Source organism: Dysidea avara, chromosome 3 (genome assembly GCF_963678975.1).
Source record: "Dysidea avara chromosome 3, odDysAvar1.4, whole genome shotgun sequence".
Classification (NCBI taxonomy): Eukaryota; Metazoa; Porifera; class Demospongiae; order Dictyoceratida; family Dysideidae; genus Dysidea; species Dysidea avara.
The window spans coordinates 29802076-29825674 of record NC_089274.1 but is presented as its reverse complement, the minus strand read 5'-3'; the positions used below and the strand labels follow the sequence as shown (position 1 = coordinate 29825674).

The 23599-nt window shown below is 37.5% G+C and overlaps 1 protein-coding gene across 2 annotated transcripts in view; it reads right to left on the bottom strand.

The window, feature by feature from the left end:
- The window catches only part of LOC136250642 (serine hydrolase-like protein), a 48665-nt gene that overhangs the window by 17058 nt on the left and 8008 nt on the right, over positions 1-23599 (bottom strand). For both annotated transcript variants that reach the window (XR_010698612.1, XM_066042868.1), the window contains exons 6-13: positions 22612-22725; positions 20607-20648; positions 19511-19530; positions 15037-15111; positions 13724-13824; positions 10807-10886; positions 10574-10608; positions 352-428 (exon numbers count right to left, since the gene is read on the bottom strand). Coding sequence is in view for 1 of the 2 variants with exons in the window: in XM_066042868.1 (XP_065898940.1) it covers positions 352-428; positions 10574-10608; positions 10807-10886; positions 13724-13824; positions 15037-15111; positions 19511-19530; positions 20607-20648; positions 22612-22725 (544 nt within the window). In the remaining variant the exon portion in view is untranslated. The remainder of the gene's footprint in view (positions 1-351; positions 429-10573; positions 10609-10806; positions 10887-13723; positions 13825-15036; positions 15112-19510; positions 19531-20606; positions 20649-22611; positions 22726-23599) is intronic.

Here is a 23599-nt window from a genome sequence, read left to right as displayed (position 1 = left end):
TAAATTTCCCCCCTCGAAATTTGTAGTTCAATCAAAATGACATTGTCTGAATATTATATATGCATAAAAATCCTGAAGAAGTTAAAATTCCCCTTCTTGAAATTTTGGATGGTGGCAATCTGCAAAAATTTCCCCTTAAAAAATCCACTATACTGGAAAGTGAGGAACTTCTTCAACTTCAAGACTTGAAATCAGTAAACTTCATATCCATTAGTAACACACATGTTTAGTTATTGAATTATTATTCTAGACTGAAATAACTGGAAGGGAATTTACAATATAGACTTGCAACTGCAAACAACAAATCGATGTTTGCATTTATATCCACAGTACAGTGTACATGTAATTTACCTTACAACAAACAGTGGGCACTGAAGAGCTTTCAAGAATGACACTACAACTTCAAAGCTAAAATACAGCATTGATGACTGTAATGAAAATATACAATAACATAGTTAGCTGTTTAACATTAAAGTAGCAATAAAAGTACATAGGCCAAATTTTGGCCAGAAACCAAGAACAAAGAAGTCATGTTGATTACAGTACAAATGGTATTGTATAGTAGGGACAAGAAGGTGGATCATGATAAAATATCATCCAAAAACGTTAACCTGTCTTGATTTCCCCTTGCAACAACATGACAGTATTAGTTAGGTAAAAACAAGCCCAAAAGTGTCTTCAGATCGACCTGAAACGTTTTGGTTAAGTTGCTACAGAATAAAAAAAATATTCAGTGGAAATTTCTACTGTCTGCCTACTAAACATGTGTCCAGTTAACACATAACTTAGCTAGCACGTAATTGTATCTGTGTGTTTCTACTCTAAATACTTTTGAATTCACTTAAGAAGAACCTTTGGCATTCGATAGCCATACAATGCGTGCACTATTGCCTTACTTTTACAGTGTGGCTTTTATTACAGCAATCGCATATCAATAGCTCTTGCGCTATTTGTACAGCAGTCACATGATTCCAAATAAACAGGCTAGTTCAATAAATTACGCTTCTGGAAACTACACGTGGCTTTTGGTATGCAAGTTGTTCTGTAGTGTAAACGTCTGCTCTATGCTGGTGCAGCTCTTTCACTAGGATAAATTGTTGAATGCTGCTCATCAGCTCTTATATGACCAATTTCCTGACTTACAGGACCTGCTGTTGAGAATACTTTTCAGTTGAAAAGTTTGACTGGATGCTTGTGTTATGCAGGAATTGCAAACTAGCCTGGCATAGATCCTGGTGTGAAGGTGCAGCTGGAATGTAAGTGGACAGGTGTATTTTCTGTTGGTTGAATGTAATGAATTAGACAGAAAATAAGCTCCCGCATGAATACTATTTGTGGTCACATGAGCCTCTCTCATGTGACAGTGGTTTTTTATAAAAAGGTTTCTAAGTGTGAAAAGTACATTCTATACCACGTGTTCATACAAGTGAGTTACAGTGTTTTCGTCTTGAGAAATGTCGTAGTACGGAGACATCGTTAGAAGGAGACCAGTTCCCTCACAACGACTATTGAGCAGCAGTTTGCCGCCAAGTTTTACCAGTTGCGTCAGGAGATGACCACAACCCAAGCGGCCTGTTCATGGACAAACTCAACCGCAAGACCTACACCTACAAGAAGAAAGGCTGCGAGGCACAATTTGTCTTCAACAACAAGGTGGACGACCACGCACAAGCAGCCAAGAAGCAGCTGGACAAGATCGCTGCTACCGATGATTCCTCCCAGCGGGCTCTGGAGCGGGCGAAAACAGAGCTGGAGCGGGCGAAAGCAGAGCTGGAGCAAGGTGAAGAGGAGATATGCATTTGCCAGAAGCATATCCGGATAGCGGATTGCTCTGACTGGGGAGTGGTTGCTGAGTATGAGGCCGACGAGCTAGCGGACAATTCAGATGACGAGAAGTGTCTTTTCCGTGCTCGTAAGGAGAGGAACTCCAAGTGTAGGCGTGCAGTGTCAGCTGGGCCAACCAGGAAGAAGCCCAGGATAGAGGCGGCAGCCAGGTCTGACGAGGGTGGTGTACGAAGGACTCCGCCAGGACCAAAGACAAGACCAATTGGGCCTTGCTACTCTTGCTCACAATGGGGTCACCTGACAAGGGCATGCCCCAGGAACCACCAACCGTATCCTTTTGGCCAACCAGTAGTGAGTGCTGGTGGCACAATGAGTGTTACTCATGACCAAAAAGAGGTCACAGCTTGGAGTGCTGTTGTTTACATCTGCTAAGCGGGGTAACAGCCTGGAGTGCTATTGTTCACGACCTAAGTGTGGTCACAGCCTGGAGTGCTATTGTTCACGATCTAAGTGTGGTCACAGCCTGGAGTGCTTAGGAATAACTAAGGTTCTCTTGGCCTTCGTCACGCTGGCATACTTTAGCAGTTGTGAGACCAGAAACAGTGGGGGGCACCACCAGTTGGTATCATGGCCCCAGTCAAATGTGAATGCATCAATGGCTTCAGTACCAAGACAATAATAACGGGAGTTAAAGCATGGGGCTTGGTTATTACACCAATCAGCAAACCTATCAATAGTGTGTGGACCCCACAGCCTGTCTAGTTCCTTGAATACCAATGGGCTTAGTGACCACTCATCATAGTCAATAATCCTACTAATGTAGTCTGCCACTTCATTCTCCTTTCTCGGTAACCATTCCGGCTCCAACCTGATTCTGGAGGCTTCAAAAATTGCCAGTGCCTCCTGTTGGAGGATTGGTTTCATAATACTATCCTGACCACATTTTGATGTCTGTGAACCACCTGACCCTTTCATTTTGTAGCTTTGGACCAAGACTAGTCTAACTTCGCTGAGTTTGCGCCATGTAGAGCTTTGCTGGGCCTCTTCCTGAGACCATTGACCATTGGCAATGAGGCCTCCATGCTCCACCGTGTAACCACTGAACCCGGTGTCACTTGCATCAGAGAAAATCACCCTGACTTTGGCCATAAATTATGCACATTGAACTCTTTCATTTTACCCATCCAAAATTCTAATTCACTTTTAGCCTCCTTAGAGAGCTGCAATTGGGCAAACCATGATCTCCTAGCATTCAGTACAGCATAAAGGCTGCGTGTCATTAGGCGTGCAACCGGGCCTAGGGCCATAGACATGGAAATTAATTTGTCAATTGCACTAACAAACTTTCTGGTAGGGACAGTTGGTCTCTCTACCAATGACTGTAACAGGTCACAAGTACTCTCCAATTTTGAGTCCGGTACCACTAGCTTACCCAGTTCTAGATCAATTTCAAAACCCAACCAAACTAATCTTTTAACCGGTGTCCACTGCAACTTGGCCTCATTAACAACAAAACCAGCCTTACCCAGGTCATCCCATACCCGTGTGCTCACCCTTTTTTGCCAAGTCTTCACCTTTTACTGCCACAATACCATCATCTAGTACAGAACAACCCTTAAGCCTTGCCCCCTCCAGTACCCAATAAAGGGTCTTAATAGTTTTGTGATAGCATAGCATGCTGAGGATAAGCCAAAGGGTAGTACCGTAAACACAAAATACTTGAGGTTGCCTTTCAACTCCTATGCAAAACCCAGGTAAGCTTGGTGTGCTTCAAATACTGTATATCTAAATGATGGAAACCTGATTTCAAATCAAATTTCATCAAGAAATCACCCTTCTTGAACATCAGAGTAGCAATTCTCAAGTCCTCATATTTAAAATGATCTTTACGTAAAAACTGGTTCAGGTGCTTAAGATTTAACACCAACCTGCACTTTCCTTCATGGTTAGATACAACTGACAGGGGGCTACAAACTACTGGCTTTGTCTTAACCTCCCGCACACACCTGTTGTTCAGTAGTTCCTGCATGCTCTCTATGACAAAATCAATGTGGTCCCAGGTAGACTTGTGGTTACCCCAGGGTGGGCATGAACTGGAGGGGAAACCTATAGCCATTTTGAATCCAATCAACTACTGGAGTTGGAGCCCCAAGGACCTTAGACCAAAAGAGGAGGTGTTGCTTGAGCCTTCCTTGCACATCCACTATTTGGGGGCTTGTGGTCCCCAGTTCCTCAAATTCCCATGATCTAGTCAGTTCCCACTCATTCTCAAAGCTTGTAGGGCTTAACCCAAAACTGTTGACAGGTTCACCGCTGGACAGGGTGGGGTCATACTCACTTATGTCCCAATGCTGTCTCAGCAGGCATAACTGTAGTAAGCTCATGGCTATCAACGCCTGGCAATTGCTCCTTGTAAATTTGCTGAGCTGTCTCATCAACACTCACTTTCTGCCTTTGCCCTTTCTCATTAACTGAAGCCAACCATTGGCTCTCTGATTGTCTGCGGGCCCTCACAATACCAGGACATAGTATCAATAGTATTCAATAAAACATCACTACCTGTGGGGTCATAAATAAGTTAATTGGGGGAATCCTCATTAACGTTATTGTGTGCACTATATCACAAATGTCTATTTGTGTATTGCAGAAGTATTCTTCCAAGGGTCTTGGCTGGAATTGAAGGAGCTGCAGGATCCTACACTGCGTGAGCTGGCAGGAAAAATTCCTAACACAGTGCTGCATAGTCGAGCAGGCTCCACAGTCAAGAAATACTTGGGAGTCTTCAGGAAGTGGAAGTCCTGGGCAGTGCAGCACAAATTGCCAGTGTTGCTGGCTAAAGAAAATCATGTAGCATTGTATCTCCAATACATAGGTTCAGTGAATTAATCGAAATTAAAACTGGTAATATCTCTCTCAGGCTGGATGCCATGATAATCAAGCTTCTCCATAGTAAAACTGACCAACTCAGGAGAGGGGATGAGGTGATCATTGCAAGAAGTGGTAGGGGAACCTGTCTTGTCACTTACCTGGAAAATTATTTGCGGAGAACTTGCAGGATCAGAGATTTCTGTTTCGTACGATATGCAGGACCAAAAATGGTGAACGGTATCAAGACTCACGCAGTATTAGCTATACATGTTTGTGAGAGCAATGGTCAGTAAGTTAGGATACAACCCAACCGATTTGGCTTGCATAGTCTGCATGCTGGGGGAGCAACTATAGTATGTTCACGTTGAGTTGAATCCTGAAAAACAGCTAAAAATTAAAAGTGGATTTTTTCTCAACAGAGTTAACATTTCAGCTAACCAGATGATTATTGGTAACAGCAAAGGTGTCAACAACAGACACGTACAGTTTGGCTCCATTACAAGTTCGGGAAAGGGCTGTAATGGACACTATACTTATATGGCTTCCCCATTTATATGGCTTCCCATAGGAAATGTATTGTGAAAATTTTGATTGGCCGTAAATATTATGTCAAACATTTGAACAAAAAGATTTTGAAATATGTTTAGCGGATCAAGCAGTACTACAAGTGAACCAAATTTCAAGATGGTGTGTAATTGCATCCATGAGTTATTAAATGTTTTTGAGGATTCAGCTCAACGTGAACATACTATAGGGCAGCTAATGCAGGTGTGCCAGACAGGCTGTTTAAATGCCATGGCCGTTGGAAATCAGATAATGCCAAGGATGGCTATGTGGATGACTCAGTGGAGCACAGATTGTCTGTCACTAAACAGCTGGGTTTATAATGTAAATCTTGTGTAGCCCTAGAGTGTGAGTTTAGTTGAAACTTGATGACTAGTAGCCCACGTTTGGTGGCGGCACAACCCACATGTTGTAAGGATGGTAGGGGTAATAGTATGGTGAGGGAGGTGTATTTTCTGTTGGTTGAATGTAATGAATTAGACAGAAAATAAGCTCCCGCATGAATACTGTTGGTGGTCACGTGAGCCTCTCTCATGTGACAGTGGTTTTTTATATAAAGGTTTCTAAGTGTGAAAAGTACATTCTACGCCACGTGTTCATACAAGTGTGTTACCCCTCCCTGTAATATTGTGATGTTGATTTTCCTTAACTGTCTAGGTAGCTGATGGTTGTAGCAGCAACAGAAGGACAATTGACTATATATAATTTTTTCTTTCCACATGCACACATGAGTGGAGCTCACTCATTCTTTTGGTTTTTCCTGGTAAGTAAAAAAAAAAAAAAAGTTAGCCTACCAGGTTTTTCCCAGTGGCAGTCTTGGGCTGGACAGTCACAAATTTATTATTTAATGTTATTATGATTTTGAGCTAAGCCCCCATTCTGGTTTTGTTGTAGTAGATTTGTTAGAAATGGTGAATTCTGTGTGATTTTGTTTGTTGAAACTTGATGACTAGTAGACTACGTTTGGTGGCGGCACAAGTAACCCACATTTGGTGACAGCACAACCCATGTGTTGTAAGGGTGGTAGGGGTAATAGTATGGTGAGGGAGCTCTTGTACTTCTATGAATATAACTGCATTATTAAATTCATGATCACTGTAGATCATGACCTCACTCATGAATATGATTAAAACTAGAATTGCGATACGAATATCAGAGGGCATTAGTGGTCATGAATTTACAAAAAAAAAAGTTCACAAACAATTTTAAACTAGACTAGGGACAATACAGCACCCCAATAGAAAAGTACTGAATTGGAGTAGTGCATAATTACTGTAAGACAATAAGAAGCAAATATCCCTACTGTGTGTTTCAATTCTAGAATCTTCATAGCACAGTACTCGGAGACTGGTGATATTTGTTTCTATTTATAGTAATTTGATACTATGCACTATCTGATCCAACCAGTTTCAGAACTTTTTTTTGGGTGCTACATTCTTCTACTCTAGTCTAAAATTCCTTTCTAGTATATCAAGACACAGTAATGTGTTACAGTATTAACAGGAACAACAATAACACAATTTTAATGCATGCATAGCTCTGTGTTGCCTTTATAAAAAGAGATGATTTTTGCTAGATATTATTCTACGTGAATAATCATTAATACCATTTATCCATACCAAACTTGGTATCAAGATTTGTCTTTAAACCCTCCTTATATGTGCTAAGTTCCAGGCAATCATGTAACATGTTTACAATTTATGGAAACTTTTGTAAGTGAGCAAAAAAAAAAGAAGCGAGTTTTAAAGACTCATACTGTATTCCCAGGATTCCTGGAGCGATTCTGCTCAATTTTGTTACATAAGTTGTGACAGAAAAGGTGAAATGAAAAGGAACGCATAACTGAAAAGTTGCATCAAAAGGTTCAGAATCAAAGAATAGTATGCAAAAAAATGTTGCACCAAAAAGTTGCAAAAGCAAAAAAGTCTCATCAAGGAATCAAATCCACTATACATTGTACATCACAATTGAAAAATATCTGTTTCAACCATCAAGCAATACATCACACACAAACTTGTGGTCAATAAAAACTGCTTATGAAGGCACGCATAAGTGGAATGGCTTAGGTGCTTACTTGCAGTTTACACAATAAATTCCAGTGAATTGCTTGTAGATTATGTATATACTCTTGCTTCAACATTCTGTAGACAATGAACGATGGTCATTTGAAGCTTCATATAAATTAATTAGTTAAAATGAGCACTTTGGGTTGGCACAAAAACTGCTTTGATATGTGCAAAGATTGTGAAAAGTGGGCGACAGCAAGCAATGTAGACAGACCAACAGCTTTTCAACTTTACATATAAATAGAAACAGTTTATAGTTTTATGATTTAAGTTACAGCTTGTAATTGTCTACCCATTTGCTACAGTACTTCTACAACAATTTGTACAGTTTAAATACAGTTAAAACCGTAAAGTTTATAATGACCCCTACTGTATTATCAGAGTCAGTTGTTGAAGACACTGAAGCTTATCAGCATTGAAGAAGCTATTGTGCTTATGAGCTTCTAAAGACACAAATGCACGAAGCTTTTGTAATATCAGAAACCGGATAACGATTATAGTTTATAACTATTAGCTTACCTTCAATAAAGCTAGAAACATTGCTAGTATACTGTGCCCATAACAAGTTTTGTATTAACAATGGACTACTAGTGGCCACTGGACTGGCTATCATACTGTAAGACCTAGAACTCAGTTTATTTGTTCACAGACTCACTACTGTAGCTAACTCACTACTAGTCACTGACATCTTCCTTCACACCTCAGCTTGCCCTCACATTCTACCTTTACACATGAGTGATAAATGCATGCAGCAAAACAAATGTTTTGTTACTGCAATTATGTTGTAGTCAATTATGATGACAATAAGGCTCGGAGATAATTTATTTAGATAAAAGATTATCTAGATACCAAATCACCTAGATAACAAATTTGTTTATCAAGATAATAGTAAATCTTCATAATCTATTGTAAATCAAGCACACAGTCAGGTGGAAAACTTGTGGAAAGGTGTCAAACTACTTGGGAAAGTAATAAAATTTCTGACCACTACTTGACTTTATATAAAAAACTGTTTACAAAATGGTCCTATGATGTCACATCATTATCGAGATAATATTGACTATTGAGATAAAATGTTATCGAGATATAGGTTTTACCATATCGCATAGCCCTAGCTGACAAAGATCTGTATTCGAGCATCAGTGTTGAAAGGTACATGTACAAGGCCAATACCAGCCTCATTAGAGTATAGCTGCTGATGGTTTAAATACTTTACCTTAAATTCAATACCACATGTACAGTGACTTTTAAGAATACATCATTTGTATGTATGTAGTACAAAAGCAGCCCCAGTACACACAGTAGGGTAGAGTAGTGTAAGTACTAAAACTGTTTGCAATAAATAGCCGTCAAGTTGAATACATTACGTTTTGGCGGATCCTCTCACATTTTGTGACAATTATATCATGTCATGGTAGTTGACATACTGAACTTGTATAACAGTGCATGTGAGGATCATGTGAGGATCAAAGTGCTATGCTGGGTGATAACTAATTTATCACCTCAGTGTGCATGTGTGGGTTGCCAATTATTGTGGGAGCAAACCTCAAAACCAGCCATGCTACAACATATCAAAACATTTGTCAACTTAACCATACATTATAAAGTCCGTAACGTAAAAAATATGCGAAAACAATGCAAACTAGTAAACATGGTTCCATAACTTCCGCATACTTTGATTTACGGAGATCTCTTATCGCTCATTAGAATCCTTGATGAATGGCGATTCGAGTGATGTATAGGAGTTTGTGAAGTGATTAAGAGAAAAAGCCCTTGTATCACAAGATTACATGTTCAGGTATGTAATGATACAGCAGAAAAACCATGTTTTTGGTGTGATTCGCAATGTAATTCTGTGTAATAATCAGTTAAGCATTTATTTCGGGCAGATTCTTGATCAGCAAGTGTTGCCACGTAGAATGATACCAAGTTTAGTGAATTCGGTTGAAGGTAACACGCTGCTTTTTGGGGGTTTTCCCACCTGAGTAATTTGGTTCTTCAATTGGAAATTGTATGGGGGCACATATAATATTGTAATCAACAGTGAATAAATGTTACTATGGTAACGTTAGAGCGTTACTTTGGGTGGAACTGTATGTTAGAGTTAAAGCACAGCCGCGCGTGTGTACGGAAAATACAGTACAAGGGGGTGTGTTGAGAAGCTAATACAGCACGAGGCGAAGCCGAGTGCTGTATTTGCCTTGAGACACCCCCCGAGTACTGTATTTTTCGTACACACAAGCAAGACGGTGCTTTAAGTATTATATTGTACTCCCTGGTCGCGTCTGGCTCGGAGCAATTTTCTCTAGTACTCAAACCGCTGCGATTTTCAGTGATGAGGATATCAGTAAGTGTTCATATAATTTATTTCTAGTCATAGAGCGAACTAATAGGAATAGTTTGGTTAGTTTTAGCGATTCACAATGTCACGCACGTGATCAATCGTGCTGTTTTAGTGGAGTCGTGTTTAAAAGCTTCATGATCAGACGATCAGTAAGTGTTTATACAATCTATTCCTAGCCGTAGAACGAACTCATAGGATTAGTTTGGCTGGTTTTAGCGATTTACAGTGTGTTGTTTATGTAACATTCCACAAATAAATTCTCCAAATAATTGTACCGTATTTGCCCAATTAGCTGACTGTATGACTCATACAGTACAGTTATGCAGCTAATTAGTACTGTATGGACAATACAATACGCGGCATCGCTTTGATCCTCCCACGCAAAGTACAGTATAGAGCAATTCAAGGGCTTTAATTTTTTTGTATAATGCGTTGTAGAGATTATGGGTGCTAATGTGTATTTTTTGTAGTTAGTATAAAATACATGTATTTTATATAGGGCAAGAAATAGTGGCTGTCGACAAGGTTTTTCAACCAACCGGTTTGACTAAGCTATGAATACCAAAATGGCATGGAATGGATTTTAAGCTGTTTTATTACATAATTCATATCACTTTGGTTTACAATTCTCAATAGCAAGTTTTGATATGACATATCTAAGGGGAGGCAGACTAGGTAAGATACAGTAGTAGTGACTTAAGAGTAGCTATGATGTATGTTTGGGCTGCTTGAGTTGCTTTGTGGTGAACAAACTAATTAGAATATACATCACTAAAATCAGGTTAATGATCCGTACTGGGATATAAAACAAGTAGTGTATATCTGGCAATACTGTACCTTAGTTTTCACCCTCATACTAATTATAACTAAAACATACCACAAGACTACAAATATAACTACATTATACTTATGTGGTTAACTGTAGGTATATGCACAGTACCCTTACCGATTTAAGCCTCAAGTCTCGTGTAAACACATATCCTACAATGAAATACATGCATAATAAACAAGAAAAATAATAAATTTTTAACTATGTGTAGGGCAATAAAATCATACCAAGTTGATAGCTACTTTGAGTATATATAGCTATTCTCAATTCTGTCAACTTTAAAAATCTTCTTACTTCAAATTCAACTAGCCACTGAGTAAGTTTAGACTACATGTAGTTTAGTTGCATACCATTTTCTACTGGAGCTGTACCCCTCTCAGACAAAACTCTGGCAGATTCTTCTGTTAAATCATTATTGCCTTCCATAAGTCTATAAAATACATAAACTGCACTAAAGTTTTGAGCTACAATTGTAAGCTGCAGATACCTAAAGAATATATCTGCTAAAGAATATATCTGCTATGACATAGTGGTATCATGAATGGAATTACATAGATACTGTAGCATCAGGGAAATACTATCAGTGACAGAAATGATGGTGTCACAACATGAACAATAAATGTGACCACTTAGCGAAAACATGACTAGTTAGAATTTTTCTCAAACTTCTTTTATGACTTCTTTGCTTATGACTTTAAATTTTCATGGAGTTATAGCAATAGGCAGCAAGAAGAGCAAAACAATCAATTTTTAAGTGACTGACTCTACAGAAAAGAAATTACAGGAACTTATTTAATTGATCATGAGTCACAAGTGGAACAGGTTATGAAGTTGGGACTTGTCTCATTGCATTCACCTTGAACTGGAGAGTTCATCAAAGTGTGATGCAAATACTGTAAATTCACATAACACAAGTTTATTTCATGGCAACCAAGATATTCTTATTCTCTGTGAAGAGGTAATCCAACAGTATAGTAGTTATTATATCAATATCAGTTTTGCGTCACCATTTATTACAGTGATTAAAATGTACATAAACTTATTTTTGAAGCATGCATTTTCTATCCAATTTATTTCAGTGCAGTTTATTTCAAAAATAATTATGCAAACTAGTTGAGTTTTGCTCAGCGGGTCACAAATGTACATGATATTGTGATGCACTGTACAAGTGCATATGTAACACTTTCACACCTTAGATCAAAGGATCCGCCCGGGCTACATACGAAATGTAGACCGGGCTACAACCTGGCAGTGATTATATAGAGTCTGACGTCGACGCTGAAATCGATTGTGGGGATTGATTAATACTCACGTGATTGCACGACTTGGATTTCGCCATGAAAACTACTCAGATGGAGAGTGTTTTGTTATCCTTGCCATCCTACGAGTTGAAAAACGTTGGGCTAAGGTGAGAACCAGTACTATAGCTTATTCACCGATCGTTTCCACATGTTTTCGAATACAGACACGCCCCCATCACGAAGCTACCACTCTGCACGGAGTAACCACTCTACCAGCAAGCTTACCTATCTAGGCCTTTAGTAAACTCCATTACTTTTCCATAAACGATTCAATAGCACTGATTAAAAGATTAAACTCACGTAACTGAAATTTTCCGTGGTATCCTTAGGATACTGTATGTCTGTTCACCGTAGCCGGATGTAACCAGAACATACTAGCTGCTGACCCATAATCGAAAATTTTAGGTATGCATATATAATACATCCAGTTGCTGCACTCGCATTGGCTTGGGTGATTGATCGCCCTGTACAGGCTATCAGCCTAATAAGTGTTACATATTATTAGCTGTAACACGGATCGTTCGGGCTTTGCCTGTATGTATACCCTCTGCCCTCGGGCAGTCAGGCATACATATCAGGCAAAGCCCTCATGCCCGTGTTACAACTATTACTTGTATCATACAGTACAGTAGTACTGTATATTAGGGATCATGAAGGTTTGGGGCTTTTCTGACCAAAAATATCCAACCTTGCAATACCTTCATGGTGCCTTGGCAGCATTGGTTAGGTACAGTATAACCTATAACCTATAACCAATAGTGATGCAACGATACAGTGTGTAGACATATCGATATATTGCGTCTGGTGTATCATGATACAGTGATATATTGCGCGATACAAAGTGGAGTCTAATCAATGGTCTATGTTGTTTTTAATGGTTTTTAAAGAGAAACAAGTGAGCTAATTGTCCTTTGAGAAGCATTACATACTACTCAGTTTAACCACAATGTACAATGATTTGATTGTCAGCCATGTTAACAAGCCACGATATGTCGATATATCACAATACACGATATATCGAAATGGTTTGGCTTTGTATCGATACAGCGATATCGTTTTAAAACGATACGATACGATACATGATATATTGATATATTGTTGCATCTCTAATAACCAAGTCCAAAAGTGCTTTCAGTATGACCTTAAACGCTTCCAAAAAGTTGTTATGAAACTAAAAAATAATTTAGTGGAGTTTTCTACAGCCTGACTAACTGACTAACTAACGCATTCAGACAAGGCTACGGGCTTGATTTTTTCACTGTTTGACATTACCTTGTCCCGAGACGTGCCTTTTGGCACGCCACAGTACATACAATGCACACATCATGGACTTACCGTTGCTCTTCTTTGTGTCCCATTTCTTTTTGCTGACAACCCAAGGTGTCAATTCGCAGTAGCTAGTGCAATGCCTTCCTTATGTTTGTAAATGGGCATTTTCCATGGTGACTGCAGAGGCACTTCTCATACTGTTCTTCATTGTAGTGCTGTGTAACGGGCTGAAAATAGCTGAAAGCAAAGGGTAATGGCCACCTTACTTTCTGATAGCTGGGGCGTGGGTTCAGACAAAAACATTAACTGTGGTGTGCTCTCATTTCTTTTAATGTAGTATGCACGGGTTCACCAGTCATAACAATGTACAAAAAGTAAACAAAGAAGTATATGAATTTTAAGTTCGATCAGGGATCATAGAAAGAAAGTAGGAAAACAAGGACACCTGCAGATATACTAGTGGACATTTAATCCCTAATTCAGTCATGAGTACAACAACTAGACTGAATTAGGGATTAAATGTTCACTAGTATATCTGCAAGGTGTAGGCGACCTCCCTTGTTTCCCTACTTTTTTTCTATGATCCCTAATTGAACTTAAATTCCTAATTTTTCCTTATACTTGAACTTAATTACATACGTATTGACGTACATAGCCCACATAAAATTGTGTGTGAGAACGTCTGTACACAACGTACCTTGCAATACAAGCTTCTTGTGAAGGATACACCTTTGTTGCCTTATCCTGAAACTTCTTAAGATTATTAAGTGCTTTACCCATTCTTGAGGGCAACTCTTTCTATAAAAATGAGATACGTATGCACTTATATGTAAAGTCACAATATAGTTTGTTGTGTGGCCAAGGAAAGCAAGAGTGCTTGCACAATAACTATTTTTGCTGAGGAAATTCCCTCAAGGTGATATTCTCCTATTCTAATAAATCCTCCAAGCCACCGGCATTTTTAATTTGTCTTACTGTATTTCTTCTTGTTTTTCTTTGTTGCCTTTTGCACTCTTTAGAAAAATCGTAATAACTCGTGCATGTTATAATTGAAATATGAGGAGCCATAAGAGCACATTTATAGTCTAAATGTGATTGATTTGGTATACTCAAGCCCCTGAAGAGCTTTAACATACATGTGACTATTGATCATGATTTAACCAAATGTATCTACTGACCAACTAATGGATGCCTTCAGTAAAGTGTAACTGGACTATGGTTAATGCTAAGGGCTTGATCTCTCCACTGTTGGATATCACTTGGGCCCAAGTCATGTTTTTCATCTATCACAGCAGCTAAAATGCCTGTGTGTCCTCCACTAGTGGGAAGGTGCTTCATGGGCAACACACCAATATAGCTTGTTATGCTACATGTTTGTCTACATAGAATTGTTTATGGAATATCAGGAATTGTCTGTAATGTTCATACCATGCCTCCTACATTTGAGTTGACTACAAAAGTGCTTCACAAATCAACGTTGCCATATATTTCCATCTATGTATGTTCTGCCCATTACACAGCACTACATGAGAAGAACAGTTCAGTAATTGATGGTCAGAGCATGTATCAAGAAACATAATTAATTTTTGGTATGCCTGGCTCCTTGATGCAATATGCACCATGCTACAAAAAAAAGTTTACAAATATAAAGCAATTTTAATTTGAATGTGGATCATAGAAATTAAAACTAATCACACACACATACTGCAGCCATACAAGCCATGAAGTTACTATTGACACTTTAAGGATTCCAATTAAATATGCTCTAGTATGGAAACTTGATCCCTAATCAAATTCCTTAAATTTGTATTGTACGACGTGTATGTATGTGTATAATAGGCTGCCATTCCATATTTTGTGAAGTAGCTTAAACAACCCAGGTTATAGTGGTCATGGAAGAAAAATTAATAAACATGATTTGAACAATGTTTTAACGCAGTGTTTAGTAATTTAAAATGTTTTAATAAAAAAATTGAGATAATTTAATGCTGCATTATACACAAAACTTACAGCATCAACTGCAAGTGGTGCAATGCCTTCCAACAGTACCAGTTTTTCTACATATTCAGGTAGAGATGCAGCAAACTATAGTATAGAAATAATACCAATAACTATCTGCAGCTCATGACACTTTCCAAATCACGCCTTCTACTATTTAACAAAAATAAATGTACAATACTAATAATTCTACAACTGCATAATTATGATCACTACAAAGATCATTATTTACACACACTTTAAGACTGTATAATGACCATGATGCCAGCATGGATAATATACGAACCATGGATTGGAAACGCCTGTATTATTTACGTGGTGAAGTCATAGACCATCCTCGTTATGGGCGCGAAAACTCTACGGTCATTACAGATGGAACATTTTGCATGTCTTGTAAGCTACAAATACGTGTTTGTTGGTTACAGCTCGATTACAAAGCACCTACACTAATTGGAGGCTGGACTGGTTATGGATACTGTCGAGTAGCAAACAACAGCATAACGAGATGCAAGTTAAAAGGTGAAGTATAGTGTTTCATAACGGTTGGGCAAATTTCCTGAAGAAATAAAAAGTGCACCATCGTTTGTTTGCTGTTCTTAACTTCACTTGTAGCAGGTAGAGTGGCTTTAGCTAACTAGATATCCAATGTTTCACTGTATACTCAGACTGTTTGGATAAAATGACAGAAAACAGGCACTACTTTGGGCAATTGTTTTACCCAAGTCAAACAAGTCTTTGGCTAAAAATTCATTTCAGTCTATCAAACATTTATTTGGTTGTGGCATAGAGGCTATGTTAAGTTAGCTGGTAGCGATGTTGCTGAAACATTTGCTAATGTGTACCTGCCAGTATCCCCCTGTCGCCAACGATATTCCCTCCTATGTCCACCAAACATACGGTGTTCTTGTTCAGTACAAAACGCTACACAATAAACAATGTAAAAGGAATGTCCATGTCTTGAAACTAGCCTTCAAACAAGCGAGAGAAAGTCAAACAGCCACCCAGTACATTTCAACAAATTTCCCAATGTATTGGCGCACCGTAACTAGGATAGGTAAATAATTTAACGGGCATTTCCAATCCATGTTCGTGTATTATCTATGATGCCAGAGTCAGTGAATACAGAAGTATATTTCTATAGTTAGTTGCTATTTTTTCCTGTATATTTGCAGAAGAAACAGTAATTGTTTATAGAACTACATGAATAATCGCTTACCGTGGATCCTCACTAATCCGAACAGCTTTGCTCTCCAGTTGACAAGTCTGTTCAGATTAGCGAAATTGCTTGGATTAGCAAAGCCCATTGATACAGAGCTTAGTTCAATTTCTCTAATAGTACATACACCATTGACAAAATACTCTAATATAATAGTCATTTAATAGTCATTTCTACCATTCAGATTAGTGAGGATCCACTTCACTAGCATCTGACTCCTGTTTATCTACACATTCATCCATTAATAAACCAGGTGTTCCTAAGAAATTGTGAAAAAGGCACCGACCTTCTGCACAGGTAAGTTTTGCTCTGAAGTGGTTTCTTCATGCTTGTTCAAAATACAGTATCATGGGCATAACAAGATGTGGATGCCTTCCCAACTAGCAATTAATGTTACATAACTGAACCCATGATCTACCCTTATATATTTTTATTTATTGTTTTTCAGTACATAAAAATTATACTGAAAGTCACTGGCAAGTGCTGCCAGTGACTCAATACATAAACAAAATTAATTATATTATAAATAATTTGTCATAATAGTACTTTGTATATTGGTGATAACAGTGGCAGCTAGGACAAAGGTAATGGAACCATGAACATTTGTATCATTAAATTGCTGCATGAGATGATCCCACATGAAGTTGTATAGTTTGTGCTAAATAGTGTTTGTAGGTAGAGATAGATCTATTGATCTATTTTACCTACAAACACTCTTAAACACAAACTCTACTTGCAACATATATTTGTACAAAATGAAGAGCAGCATTGAGACTTTCTCTGTAGAGAATTTGTATACATAACAAAAATAATACAGATACTTTTCTACATTATTGAAGTAGCTTCCACATTGAAATTAATTACAACTATTAATCAGGACCAGTGGAGATGATCTGGCTGCTTTGGGCCATTTTATGGGTATCATCACTTTAATTGCTCTAATAGAACAGTCAGTGATACTGACAGTTATAAAAATTGTAAAAACATTTGTATACTAAATTGAACACATTTCTAGTATACAGCAGTCAGTATAGGATGGTAGCAGGTAAATAATTTACAGTGACATAATACATCATACATCACCAGTGAGGCTTGAATTGTAAAATAACATGAAGGTATACCAATTTCTCAGTATGAAAACTGGAAGAGGGGGTTGGGGAGAGAAAGGTTGACTAAGTTAGCTAAAGCATTTCTAAGACTGCAATTTTAACCATCAGAGTGTTACGTCATCAGTTTGACTTATCTGATGCAAGTTGAGTGGCAAATAAAAAAGTATGTATGGTGTTTTTGTCTCAAGCCCAATGCATAATTAGCTAGTTATACATTCAGTCACTTTCAACAGCATTTTGGCCATAACTAGCAGTCTCACTTCTAGCTCTCATCAGAAAATTACTGTTGCTCTATAACACTACTGTAGAGTATGCTTTAGTTGACCGCTCTATTAGAGTAAATCGATCTGGGACAGGTGCTGTATTCTAGTACAATATTGGGTTTAACCTATGATATCAACTGCAGAAAAATCTGTTTCGTTTTGTATATATATTTAATTTTCCAAGCAGCTAACAAGGTATACTATATCTAGTAACACTTTAACAAGGTATACCTTGTAAACCCCAGTATACCCTCAATTCAAGCTCTGCTCACCAGAACACTTATGATTATGACAGCCTTTATTGATGACATGATTAGAGAACAGTTTGTGATGGGAATTAGAGAAAATGTGTTATCAGAATAAGTACTGCTCATTTAAAAAAAGTAGACAGTGAAATATCATCAGATACTGGATTCAAGCTTCACCACATACAGTAGGCAGTGGTATCTCATTATATCAGAGAAAATCAAGTACCAAACAAGGGATGGCATGTAGTCAACATATTTACCCATGTAAGAAATGAACAGCACAAGCAGTAATATGTCACCCTTCATACAGCCAAACAAGACAGTGTGACTTTACAAATAAGAAGATCATGGTACAATATCGCTAAAACTCCATCTAGCAATTTTTTATGCTCAAAATCCTTGAGAACAACTTGTTAGGTGTTTACTAGCATCAATACTCTTACCTTAGCAACTCAGTTGATTTCACAATGCAGCCATGATACTTTCCTAGAAGCAAGAATGCACCATCAAAATCATATGGCTGAGTCCTCACACCTTAATTTTGTAATGCTTAGCTGCTATCAGGAATGCATCAAATCTAGGGAGCATGTAACTCCGTCCACTACCAATACAACAGGTGAAATTAAAATATGGCGTCCAGTGTTACTATGCATATCATTGGGTATCTTTACGTGCAACAGGGATACGCAGAACGAGCCACCACTTCATCATATTCTGTGAAGGCAGCCAAGCCGGCCTTGATAGGCAGCCATCAAGTCAAAGGATAACTTTACAATGATTGAGTTAAGGAATTTCACATCACTTGTGAATACAGTAAGGCTACCCTGTTATTCCTGTGCTACTATCCTTCCCATTGTGCCATTTGACTATGTTTCTATAGTTTCATTTCAGTGATGCCGGTAACGTGACATGCTCGAGCACATAACTCAACCCACAACCTATGGCACTGCATCTCCTGGTACCTTTGTACTGCTTGATATGGTATGGCCATTGAGGTATCAGAGCTAAGCTGTCAGCTGTGGTGAAGTATTTTATGGTCATTGTACCTATAAACAGTTTTAAGTGAATGAACATAATTAGCTCCACTGAAATGACAGTATAGCAGCAGGAGTGCATTGAATCCTATGGACAATGGAGCATGTAACTCTGTCAACACAGTGAAATTCAAACATGGCTGCCGTGTGCTATAAATGGTACTTTTATAAAATTCCTTAATAGGACAATATACAAAGACGTAGGGCTGTATTAACTCTTAATTCATTATACAGTATCTAATATTACAAAGTGCAAACCCAAATTAATACAACAGTCTGAATAGTGAGGATCTGATAATTAAGAGTTAAAGGCTGAATTGCTAGAAGTATTAAGTTCGCACTATATAATTATAGAGTGATTCATTTAGTTGTCGAGAGTTATAAATATCCCTTTAATATACTGTATGTGCTAAGACTTGTTAATCTCCACAAAACCATTTAAAGTTTGCACTATATACATAACTATATAATTTACAATTATATAATATTCATAGTGGTTATTCTACACTTAATTTAGGTACAATACATAGTTGGTACAGGTGCATTATTACACATTTATTAAAACATTAATACATGAAACAACAATATATTTTAAGCATACATACTAAAAACTCACCAGAGTAGATACTCCAGCTCCTATAGTAACAATAAATGATCAAAATGACTACCTTTGATTCATTTCTATGATCCATATTTCTAATTTTCCTTACACTTGTTTGTTTATGTTAACATAATTAATAAAATTTTATGATTGGTGAACTGACACATACTGCATCAAAAGAATGGCAGTGCTGGCCAGACATATTATAAAAATAATAGAGCAACTTACTGTTCATCCCAACCATCAATTTTTGGAAAGCAATGTGGCCATTCCACTTTGTTTTAAGGCATGTTCTACCCGTTATATAGCAGTACGAGCTATCAAAATACAGTCACTATGGAAATTACAGACAATTCTCGTGACAACTGACTGCATTGAAACCATAATGCATTACTGTGAATCAATATCTACATGATAGTAGAGGGATACAAAGGAGGACAAAGGTAAGCCTATAATGAACACAATGCATGCATTGTAGCTGCTGCGGTTGGTGAAAAAGCACGTCTTTGGTGACGTCAAATAGTGAAGAAATCAACCCTATGGCATTAAAAATAGTGAAGTTATGCTTGACTGGAGAAGTTGGTAGAAAAATTCAATCAAATAAGAAATTTTAAAAATTTCATAAAACATTCCATAGAAACTTGTCACTCTGAAAACATTTATGGGCTTGGTTATGCCTAAACAATACTGCCAAGCTGGAACTAATTTTTGGTGATATTTTTGAGCAGGAAATCCCACAATCTCCATGATCTCTACTACACCTACACAGTACTAGTACTTGCAGTGTTATTATTATTATCAAATTGTTTAAAGGGATACACAAAAGGCATGTGCCTGTACAATTCTATAATGTTGTGTGCTAATTATGCCATACCTTAGATATACATTATTCACTCTTGTTGTTATGCAAAAAGGATCTTTAAGGCTAGAATATTTTAAGAGAAAGTTTTGAGTACATTACATCAGTAGTTTAGATAAAACAGTTTTGCTTGAAAATTTTGCTTACAAACCACCATTTTGAAAAATAATATTGTTACAAACACAGCAGATATTTTGTCATTTGAAAACTTTCATTTATACTGGAATATTCATTTCTATATCAAATTCTCACCCATTGAATGAGACAGGAATGAGAACCTTTTCCATCCTAAAGCTGTAGAAAAGAAACACGTACTATGTACATACATGTAACAATTTTATGTTATAGTTAAAGCACTGCCATGCGTGTGTACAGAAAATACAGTACGAGGGTGTGTGTTGAGAGGCTAATACAGCACGAGGTAAAGCCGAGTGCTGCATTTGCCTTGAGACACCCCTTGAGTGCTGTATTTTTCGTACACACAAGCATAGGCGGTGCTTTAAGTAGTATATTGTACTTCCTGGTCACGTCTGGCTTGGAGCGATTTTCTCTAGTACTCAAATCACTGTGATTATATCAGTAAGTGTTTACAGTATATAATCTGTTTTTAGTCGTAGAACGAACTACTGTAATAGGATTAGTTTGGATAGTTTTAGCGATTTACAATGTGATGCACGTGATCAATCGCGGTGTCTTAGTGGCTGTGCTTCGTGATCAGACAATCAGTAAGTGTTTATACAATCTATTTCTAGCTGTAAAATGAAGTGGTAGGATTATTTTGGCTGGTTTTAGCAATTTACACTGTCATGCACCTGGGGTTGTTTTCATAACGTTCCTTAAATAAATTTTTTGCACAACTGTACTGTATTTGCTCAATTATCTGAATAACTATTACCATATGATTCATACAGTACAGTTATGCAGCTAATTGGTACTATACAGTACACGGCATCACTTTGATCCTCCCACGCAAAGTACAATATATTGCCAGAAAGTACAATCATGTCAAGCTGTAAAAAGGATGTGGCCTTTAAAACATCATTGCAGCCATTTCTTCGCCTCCACTTTTGGTCTCACAACTCCTTAATTTTTAACCCAGGTGCTTTTATTACAGCTTTACTGTTTTAGCATGCATCTCACTTCTTACATTTGATTATCCCAGAAAGCCAGCCACTGTAGGTTAGTTTACAGGCTGGTTTTCAATAACCACAATTCTTATTATACTATATCTACAGACACAATGAAGATTATTGAAGACAGAAATTATAAATGCATTATGCTGTTTATTGTATTTGACTATTTATTATTATTGTAATACTCAGGAGTGGATCCAAACTTACAAAAAGAAGTGGCAGGTTCTATTCTGAAGTATGGTAATTGTGAGAACTTCTAAAAGAAGCGATCAGCCAAGATAGCAGTGGTTCAGTAAGGATGCAGGTATTAGGTATAGAGGTCCCTGGTTCAAACTCTGGTAAGTTTCATGACATTTTTGTGCACCTTTTTTAATACCACGGTGGCTGCTCTATTACAGTATCTCGACCCTGAGATTTTAGACTTCATTGTTTTTTGCTTTATAAATTTGTAACTGTAACTCTGTTGCTTTTCAAACCATCGAAAGGCACTGCTACGATGATCTCATAATTCCTTGGATATATTCATCAGATTTACAGCAAGCTTGATACCTTTATACGTCTAACACGTGTTGTCGTTAACAGGACTTCCCCAGTGACTCTACTGGCTCACAAGTATGTGATTGCATTAGTTTCCATCATTACTACGCTCTTCATTCTCCTCTGTGGAAGATCTGCTATGCCAAACAGAGGAGTCTAGTCAAAAATCAAATCATTCGTGTGAGGCAATCAAGTTACAAGTTTGCGTTTTATAGCAATTATTGCAAAGTATGCAAAAATAAAATGAAGAGGGGAAAAAATGAAGATATTAAATCGAAACTTTGAATGCCCATATCTTGCAAATCGCTGGTGCAAATTTAATCAAAATTTCCTGCCCGGCAGAAAGCTATAATGCAGAAATGATGTGCTTTGGAGAAGAGGCCACAGAGCTATACACATGCGAAAATGCTGTTTTCTTTCTTCCTGTAAATATACTCATGGTGTGGTTCTTGGTCGTACGACACTATCATGTGTCTTGATTTTTTTTTCAGAAGGCATACCGTTTGTTGCATTTTTTCCCCAATATCGTTCAACCCTATTTCTTGGATATCATAATATCATGTCACATATACCAACACAACACTTACCATCCACCACATACTTTACATCAGCCACCATATTGATAAAATGATAATAGGCACCAGCAGGACGCGGAGAAGACAAGCCATGTCCTGGAAAGTCTATTGCCACTATGTATAAATCTGTAACAAAATTAGTAAGTAATTATTATAATTGTGAGGGGGGATAGGAAAAGGGACCTATAGTGGTTAACATGGAATTTGAGTTACGCTAATCAAAAAATTCTACAACTCACCAGCTATTCATATTTCAAATTTCAAATCAATACTGAATTGTTTCACATAGTTATGAAGAATTTAAAAACAAGTGTGATTTCCCAATGTATGTAATTTACTACTATTACCTAACAATAAACAGAAATTTACTGACTTTTACTCAAAAGTTTAAAAGTCTCTATAGGTCCCTTTTCCTATGCCCCCTCACATTATACACGAACACTCTCAACTACATATATATATATATACATGTATACGATAGCAGTTCCCATACAATATTTTTTGTCTTACATACCAGTATTCCTACTGCATAACCCATCATACACATTCTTTACCTACTCTCCTATGGCTATACTACTATTACAATCCACACATCATCAATGCCACTGTAATAGCAATTTTCATTTGAACATTGTAGGTGCATAATTTTGAAATGGTATTCAAAATACATCATAAACACGTATATACATTTATCCTAAGAACTTGCATTTATGTATTTATTAGTTATTCACATTCACCATCAAGTTCCATTACGTATTTCACAAGTGAACTGTACAATAACTGGCTATAAAGCGTAGCTTGATTGGATGGTAAAGCATTTTTATTTTTTTTCACTTAAGTTGCCTAGCAATAGACAATAAATAGAAGAAACTTTGAAAAGGTGCACATATAATGACAAGCAGTTCATTGAAAATAACATCATTTCAGTAAGTACATCATTGAGAGGGAGGGGATAGAGAAATCACCCTAATAAAGCAGTCATCATACAACAACAGTCAAG